Below are 8,761 nucleotides of genomic sequence, written 5' to 3'. Positions count from 1 at the left end.
TCTCCCTTCCTGAACTTATACATATTAATCATATCCCCTCTCAGCCTTCTCTTCTCCAGAGAAAACAGGCCCAGCTCACTCAGCCTCTCTCCATACGAGAGATGTTCCATTCCCTTAATCATCCTGGTTGCCCTTCTCTGGACCCTCTCTAGAAGCTCCACGTCCCTCCTATACTGGGGTGCCCAGAACTGMACACAGTACTCCAGGTGCGGCCTCACCAGAGCTGAGTAGAGGGGCAGAATCACCTCCCTTGATCTGCTGGCAACACTCCTCCTGATGCTCTTCCTTCTTCTCTTCCCCCTAATTGCACAGGGAAGTACACAAGACATTAATGCTACAGATAATGGACTTAGATTGTTTGTCCAGATAGCTTGTCTCCAACTTTTGTTGCTTTTAGGGATTCCTGGCATCACAGTATCCAGCCCTGTTTCTGGGATAGATGCATTGCAAGGGCTTTTTCATACTGGCTGCTGTGGAGAAAAAAAAATAAATGTGTGCGTAGTCATTATTACACTTAAAGTTCCTTACGCTTTCTGTGTTTTCACAATGCAGCAAGTTGTTGTTGTGATTGATGAAGATACTTAACTGGCTACTCTCCTCCTCTGTGTCCATATTCTGTCTGCTCAATTTTTCCAGATGCTGGTACAGGTACTGGGTCTTGTTTACATCACCCAGCCTACCTTTGGCTCCAAGGAACATCAGTGGTGGCTCTGGGCCTGGCTTCTCTGGGCAGAGGTGGGAAGTTGAGGGGTGAGCGTTACTGCCACTTTGCATCATTCTGTCTTTGTTTCTTTGCAGTGTATCAGGGAAGGGCATCCTGTCTGGCCATGCAGATGGAACCATAGTGCGCTTCTTCTTTGACGATGAGGGCTCAGGGGAATCACAGGTATCAAAAATTCTCCTTTACTGAGAAAAATTTGTCTTTGTGCAATCTGTTCTCAAGCTTTGGAAAGTGATCAAGCTGTGGAAGGAGTATGGAGAGGAGCTGCACTCTGTACCTACTAGCACAGGGCTTATGAAGCATTGATGAAGACAAAACAGTGACTAGATGCTTTGGATTACACTAAGTGTGATGATAATAGCGGAAGAGACCTCTCTGTGTGTGAAACAGGGAGCTTTTCGGATGTCTAGAAGGATCTGAGGATATTAGCACGTTCAGGAGAATGTTGCTTGAGTGAGTAGGTTCCGAGTGCATGAGAATCACTGCCTTCCACTAAGGAATGTGTAGTTATCCTGACAGATTTTAGAAGATAGTTCCGAAATTATCCATGAGTTGGCCTTTTCTCCAGAAAGTGAAAGGTCCCTTAGACAAGAGCTATAGAGTGAGGAAGACTACTACTTACTTTGTCCATCACTTAAAGCTGCTTTGGAATGATACTGTCTTGGAAAAAGACAAGGAAATTATGCCTTAGTTACTTTCTATTCCTTCCAATGTGTGGTAAGAGCAAATCATTATAGTGCCCATCCTAAGTTCTCTGTGTTTCTGATAACTGTGCGCTCTGGGCACCCAACATTTCTCCTGAGCTGCTTGTTCCTCTCCAAAAGGAGCAGTCTCTGCAAGTAGTCTAGGCACTTTAAGCTGTGGTGAAAGGAGTGTATTTCCACTCAGATTTTCCCTTCTAAGTGAAGCATTTTGTATTTCTATCTGTATGTCTACTGTGATATGCTGAAGGCCCCAGAATTATTCTGCTGTGCTAAGATTGCATCATGGTCTAGTTAATAATACTGTTCATCTTACTGGCAGGAGAAATCTTCTCTCCTGGATGACTGAGGAGGATAGTTCATGCGTTTGTAAGTTTGTCTGCCAGGAGCAGGTTGAGAAAGCAAACCCCCATGCGCTGGACTTCACCAAAGGGCCTCATACCGATCTCACTGTGAGCCCAGTTGCAGGATAGAACCACTGCTGTTTTCAGAATGTTCTTTCTTGTCTGACATAGGGTAAATTGGTGGTGCATCCCTGTCCTCCTTATGCGCTTGCCTGGGCTTCCAATAGCATTGTGGCTGCAGGCTGTGACAAGAAGATAGTGGCCTATGGGAAGGAAGGTAACGTGATTCAAACATTAGACTACAGCCGGGACTCCTCAGAGAAGGAATTCACCACAGCAGCCACGAGTCCTGGTGGCCAGGCTGTCGTCATTGGCAGTTATGACAGGTATGATGCCTGCAGGTAACATCTTCTCGCTGTACTGCTTCCTCCTTCAACCATGGACAGTTCTTCTGTGCTCCTGACAGGCTAAGAGTGTTGAACTGGAGCCCACGGCGCAGTGCTTGGGAGGAAGCCAAACCCAAAGAAATAGCTCACCTCTACACCATCACGGCTTTGGCGTGGAAGAGGGATGGCTCACGGATCTGTGTGGTTCGTATCATCAGTCTTGAGCCGCTGAGTCCTGTGCCAGACGGTCTCATGCATGCTCCTACAAACAGGGCTATGGGGAAGGGCTGTGAGAGTGGTCACGTGCGTGGACTAAGATGTAGGTCAGGAGACACTGCTTCATTCAGATGTGCTATGTGAAGAGTATGAGTGGAAAATAGCATGCAGCATTGTATCATGGCATACTGGAAGCAGCAGTCCTCCTTTTTTTCAGAAGCATAATAAAAATGTGCAGCGTAGCTTATCTAGAGCAGTCTCATTAGCACTCTTTCCTCCAAGAATCTGTGAGAAACAGTGTAAAAACTGAACTATTCTTTATATGACATGATTGCAAGCCATGTTTTCAGTTCAGAGTTATTTTTCTTCTACTTGCAGACAGAGAACCTTGGATTGCCTTTCTGAATTAAGTAATAATTTAAAGTTCTGCATTTGTCCCGATAAAGAATTATTTAAAGAGACTACCATTTACAAGGGGACCAGAGGGTTTGGGGGATATGATAAAGATAAAGATGGAAGGGAAAAGAAGTTGGGAGGTTGGAAGAGGGAGGAGTGGCAAACTGAATGGGATAATGGAGAAGATTAGAGTGAAGATGTTTTTTAACTCCTCGTCTTTCTCTACCACATATGTGCCAGTATTTGGTAAAATGTGTCTCTGAGTATCTCTGAATCTTTCTCCCTTTTCTGTCAAGGAAGTCAAGATGGGGCTGGTCCCTGTGCATGAGGGGTCCTTGATCCTTGTTTGCCACAGGAGGCAGGATCTGTTGGTTCTTGTCTTACCTGTGATCTCTTTTGTGCAAGTGGAGCCTGCGGTACCTCTCCTGGACAGAGTTCACTGATGGTGCTTGTGTTTGTTTCCCCAGGGCACTCTCTGCGGAGGAGTTGAACAATTTGACTGCTGCCTTCGCAGAAGCATTTACAAAAATAAATTTGAAATGACATACGTGGGACCAAGCCAGGTAAGAGACTATCCAACAAAGTGATGTCTCTTGATTAAAATAGGATTTTCATTAAAACTAGACATGTTTGGGGGTTTTGTTGCCATCAACTTCTTTCCTATCCATCATTTCTCTGTCTCCAGTCCTTAATCCAGTTGTTCAAATTCTTTGTAATCAACTGGGGGAGCCTTGTAAGTTCTGTACTAGCTAGTGTCAGACCCAATAAAACTATACTTAAAGGAGTTAAGAGTAAGGGTGTATTTCTCCAAATCCATTTACTTCATTCTCTCCTCTCTCAAGAGCAGTGACAGTGCCTTGGAAAATATGTCCAAAAATCAGAACAGAACAGAAAACCAGAGGAAATGTTTTAGATTCCTATCAATACCTGCAGTTTGTCTATATGAATCTACTGGGAAGGGTATAGGGAATATTTCAGAGATAGGGTAAAGTCTTGGCAGAAATTGACTGGGAGCAGAGAAAATAGAACTTATTAACTACTTTGTAAATATGTCTGGGCACCGTCATTCAAAAATCAGGCTGCTTAAGTGTCTTAATTTCAGCCAACTTTCCCTGATTCACTGTTGAATAATAAGGGTGAGCTAGTGGTCCAGGCACTCTGTGTAGTGGAGAGAGATCAGGACTCCCAGAGAGTGACTCATCCCTGGGTGTCTGAGTAGTCCTTTAGATTAGGCTAGGAACTTCTAAATGGCAGAAGTGGGGAGTCCCACGCTTCTAGTACAATGTCATCCTGTACAAAAAGTGTGATAAGATTTCTTAAAAAAAAAAAAAAAAAAAAAAAAAAAAGAAAGAGAAAGAAAAGGAAAGAGGACTAAATGCTGGGAGAGGGCATCTAAATGCCCAAATATCCTCAGTTGCATATATCTTCCATTGGACAAGGAGTCTGTTCTTCCTCTCTGCATCGTATTTTTCCTGCTTTCTCTAGGTCATTGTGAAGAACCTCTCAACAGGAACTCGAGTTGTGTTGAAATCCCACTATGGTTATGAGATCGATGAGGTGAAGATCTTAGGGAAAGAGAGATATCTGGTGGCCCACACTTCTGACACGTTGCTGCTGGGTGACATCAGCTCCAACAAGCTCAGTGAGGTACTGGAAAACCTCTGGCATTTCCTGAATTTCAAGTGCTGAACTTTGCAACTCAAACAATATGCTTTCTACATGTTAATTATACATTTCTTTTCAAAGAATCATAGACAAAATTGAGTTCAAATTGACCTTGGGAGGTCTTRTATATCCAACCTCCTGTTCAAAGCAGGAATTTGTCCAACTAGGTCTTGAAAACCTCCAAGGATGGAAATCCCACTCTGTCTCCGGGCTCCTGTTCCAATACTTGATTGTCATCATGGGGAAAACCCTTTGTCCTATGTCACGCTGAACTCTCCCCTGTTTGAGTTTATAACCATTTTTCTCATCCTCCTTCTGCTCTGCAAAAGAAGCTGCTCTCTGTCTCTTTACACCTCTTGTAAGTCTTTACTTCTCTAACCTCAAGAAGCCCAGTTCTTTCAGCCTCCGCTTACAGTGCAAGTTTTCCAGCCCCAACCACCTCCGTAGCTCTCTGCTGAATTCACTTCTTTTTATCAATGCCTTTCTTGTACTGCAGGTCTCAAAGCTTCATTTTGTAGATCTGTGTAGTCCATATGTGAATGTATGACTACTCTTGTATTAAAAAAAAAAAAACTAACCATAACTGCAATACTATTTCTGGTACAGATCTTTCCATACAGAGCTGACAATATCCTGAAGCTTACAGTGTACTGAGTGCTGAGGCTGTATGCGAAGTCACAGAATCACACAGAAGTTGCATGAAATGTTGGCAGTAGATCTGGCAAAAGTATGAACTGAGTCTCAGGATGCTTTTGCTTTGTTCACAGAGGTAGCATATACTTTTAATGAGGCTGACTGTGTGCTAATGGATCTGTCTGGGAGCTAGATTCTGCTGGGAGCTAGCTGTGCTCCTACACGTTCAAGCTGGAGGATACTGCTGCTCAGAAATCCATCTTGGCTAAACAGACTAAATATCACAAGTTTCTCTGAACCATCCTGCACAGAAACCTTTTTCTTTCACTTGCACAGCTGTATGTACTGTCTACAAAAATAGGGTTGTGAGTGGTTCATTTATCATTTGTTGTCTCACGAGAGCTTTATTTAAGCAGTGGCTGAGATTTTAGGTATGAGATTTATGCAAGTAGTGTTGAGATTTTAGTCCTGAGAACTGAGATTTGGTAAGAATTGGACTCCTCCTGCTTGCTCAGAGCACTAGCAGGAAGTCAGTGAGCCATAACTAGCTGGACTGTAGACCATGATGCCTGCAACCTGGTCCTCTGCATTTGCTTCCTCCATGCCATTGCATTGTAGGTGCCGTGGCAAGGATCTGGAGGGAATGAGAAGTTCTTCTTTGACAATGAAAATGTAAGTTGGATGGGACAGGATGCTATCCCTTAATGGTGAGTGTATGTACTGGGAGGGAAAGTGTCAGCCATGCTTTTGGACACTGCTGTTCCTCGGGTGTTTCCTGAATTTATCCTCTCCTTGCAAATCCTGATGTGCTTCCTCCCCATGCTTGTTTTCTCCAAAGGCAAGATATCGAACAAACCTAATATAAGACTCATGCCTCCATAGCAGACAGGAGAAGTAAAGTGGGGGTATCAGAGGTACAGAAAACGGATATGTTAGCTGTCTGGATGAAGTCCAGAGCACTGTCTGGTAAGGCAAAAAATCTGGAGGAGCTGAAGAATCAGCTCAGAGCTGCCAGGGTGACAGCTTGGCTCCTTCTGCAGCACCAATAAGCACTAAAATCCCCAGCCCTAAAGAAGCTAGCAGTCCCCACAGGAAGGCACGGACAATTCCGTGCTCATCCCAGAGGATGTGAATTTAGACTTATGTGCAGCAGAATGCTTTTCTGTACACTGTGCTGGTAGGTGTGTCTGCTTTCCTTCCTCTTTGTTAAGAATGCCATCCCCTCTCTCTTCCAGATCTGCATGATCTTTAATGCTGGGGAGCTGACACTGGTGGAATATGGAAGCAATGACATCCTGGGGTCTGTTCGCACAGAGTTCATGAACCCTCATCTTGTCAGGTGAGTGTCAAGGCTGCCTGTGGAAACAGTACAAGCATTTTTTAGGAATGACCTTGGACATCAGTTGGAAATGTCCATCCTCTAGAACACAGCCCCCAGACTCTGGGACCTGAGAGCAAAGCACCAAATGCTCTCTGAACAAGTTGCTTTTGGCAGTGACTGATAGTGGGGTTTAATTGCTCAGTTATATTTAAAGGATGTAAAGTTTTAGAAGGTCAGAGCCCTTTCTCCTCTGATACGTGCTTATTTGAAGCCCAACTTGGCGACTGACTGAAGCGGGACCTCCTGTGCACATATCCAGGCATCCGTGCATCCTGCTGGTCCTAGTACAGCATTAACAGGGACTCTAGATATCATTCAACTCTGAAATGGTATTTTCTAATTCAAGAGAAGGGAGGGGAGGACCATGGGCTGCACTGATGAGGAAACTTCACAGGTCATTCAGGCAGCTGTCAGAGTTGTGAAGCAGAAGGCTTTGTTCTTGGCTGAGGCTGCCATAAGTACTGGTTCCCAGAACTACAGAAACCCCCATGTGCTTAGGGAAGCTGCAGGTAATTCTGTGGGGAGAGGACAGGAGTCAGGCCTGTGGATTTAGGGAGTAGTAAAGCTAACAGTCCTCATTCCTTTCAAATAATAGTGTTCGTATCAACGAAAGGCGGCAGAGAGGCGTGGAGGCGAACAAGAGGCTGGCGTATCTGATAGACATCAAGACTATAGCAACAGGTGAATATAAACATCCCCCTCCTGTGCTTTCCCAGCCTGGCTCTTTTGTGTTCACTCTGCCAAACAGCAGATCCCTAAAGGCCCTCTTTGCAGTCACGCTGCCAAGCAGCAGATCCCCAAGGGCCCCTTTTCATTCATTCTGCCAGGCAGCAAATCACTACAGCCCAGGCTGCCCTACTGATGACAGATTGACTGGTGTGGGTTCAACTGTGAGGTGTTTGTATCTGTGTCTTCAGCCTGTGCAGTTTGGCATGATGATATTGCTGCCTGCATTGCCTGTGCTCTGTGCATTCTCACAGAAGGCAGGAGGCAGTTATTCATGCTGTTAAAGTGGCAAAATAGAATGTCATTGCACTCTACCTTTCATGTCACAGTGTGTTTCCCACAGGATCCTGTCCCAATTAGGTCCCAGACGTTGGCTCTGCATGGGACAGCATCTGTATTCACACAGTTTCTTTTCTTTTGTTTCCAAGTTGACCTTGTTGGTGGCTACAATGCTGGTACCATCAGCCATGACAGCAAGATTGAATGGCTGGAGTTGAATGAAACAGGCCATAAGCTACTCTTCAGGGATAAGAAGATGAGAGTGAGTAAAACACATGTAGGAGGACGAGCTGGCATGCATGAGTAGAGGGTAGATATGCACAAATGCAGAGAAGGAGATGAGGAATACACAATTCCTGATACCATGCTGGAATCAGTAATGTCATGGAGAGGGGGGTCATCCTGAAGTACCTGTAAGTCGTTGATCACTCCTTTGAGGAAGACAGATCCTGTTCCAATTGCATGAGCTGGCAGCACTATATGTTTAGTTTTAAGCTATAGCTACAGCTGTTCACACTTCGCATAAATACGCACCTCTGTCATGTGGAGCTCTTCCAGAATGCCAGGACAGTGTACATCTGACACTATGTTTGTAAGGGACAACATACTTAGCTTGGTCAAGACAGAATCTAGTTGAGACCAAACACTTTGCAGTAGAATGTTTCCACTTGGCTGTCCTAATCTCAAGAAACTGTAACTTCACCCCTCGTGTTTCCAGCAAGAGCTTCTTTGCTGAGTTGCTCATATGTCATTTTTGGTAGCCCAACCCTTAAGAGTCAGAGACCCACAGATTTCAGGGATACAAAGACGGCCTGTTACCAGGAAATCACAGATGTCTCCTTAGATAACTGTTTGCTGTGTGTACTCACACACATGCTGCCTCATAAACTCCTTATCACCCACTTCTCTAACAAAGTGCGTTAAAGGTAGAGTTTCTTGCACAAAAGCTGTAATTCCAGTTCTAGGCCAGCACAGAACAGGGGCTTATTCATGAACTCTGTGGTTACAGAAAAGTAGGAAGAACAGCCTGGCCTGGGTTTATAGGAAACCGAGTGCCTGCATCCTCATTAGCATGCATCTCTAAACACAATCCTCTTGACTCTCAAAAGGAGAATTATTGCAGGTGTGCAGGTCTGTAGGACACAATTTTCACACATCCAAAAGAACATCATGCAAGAAATAGTTTCTTCTTCTTTCTCAACTGGATCAATACCAGTTCCAAGGGCTGTGGTTTCAGCTTTGCTGCACTAGTTGTCTTCAGGAAGGTGCTAACTGCGATTGCAGCTGCTAACAGATGAAACAAGATTCTGTTT

General features: G+C 44.6%; 1 protein-coding gene across 1 annotated transcript in view; it reads left to right on the top strand.

The window, feature by feature from the left end:
- IFT172 (intraflagellar transport 172) overlaps positions 1-8,761 on the top strand; it is a 39,074-nt gene that overhangs the window by 5,858 nt on the left and 24,455 nt on the right. The window contains exons 6-14 of the mRNA XM_026047237.1: positions 799-886; positions 1,938-2,152; positions 2,233-2,356; positions 3,232-3,327; positions 4,250-4,411; positions 5,681-5,734; positions 6,298-6,401; positions 7,039-7,124; positions 7,598-7,710. Of these exons, the coding sequence (XP_025903022.1) occupies positions 799-886; positions 1,938-2,152; positions 2,233-2,356; positions 3,232-3,327; positions 4,250-4,411; positions 5,681-5,734; positions 6,298-6,401; positions 7,039-7,124; positions 7,598-7,710 (1,042 nt within the window). The remainder of the gene's footprint in view (positions 1-798; positions 887-1,937; positions 2,153-2,232; positions 2,357-3,231; positions 3,328-4,249; positions 4,412-5,680; positions 5,735-6,297; positions 6,402-7,038; positions 7,125-7,597; positions 7,711-8,761) is intronic.

The sequence above is a fragment of the Nothoprocta perdicaria genome, unplaced genomic scaffold (genome assembly GCF_003342845.1).
Source record: "Nothoprocta perdicaria isolate Ctin4 unplaced genomic scaffold, notPer1 scaffold_484, whole genome shotgun sequence".
Classification (NCBI taxonomy): domain Eukaryota; kingdom Metazoa; phylum Chordata; class Aves; order Tinamiformes; family Tinamidae; genus Nothoprocta; species Nothoprocta perdicaria.
This window is presented reverse-complemented; position numbering and strand designations above follow the sequence as displayed.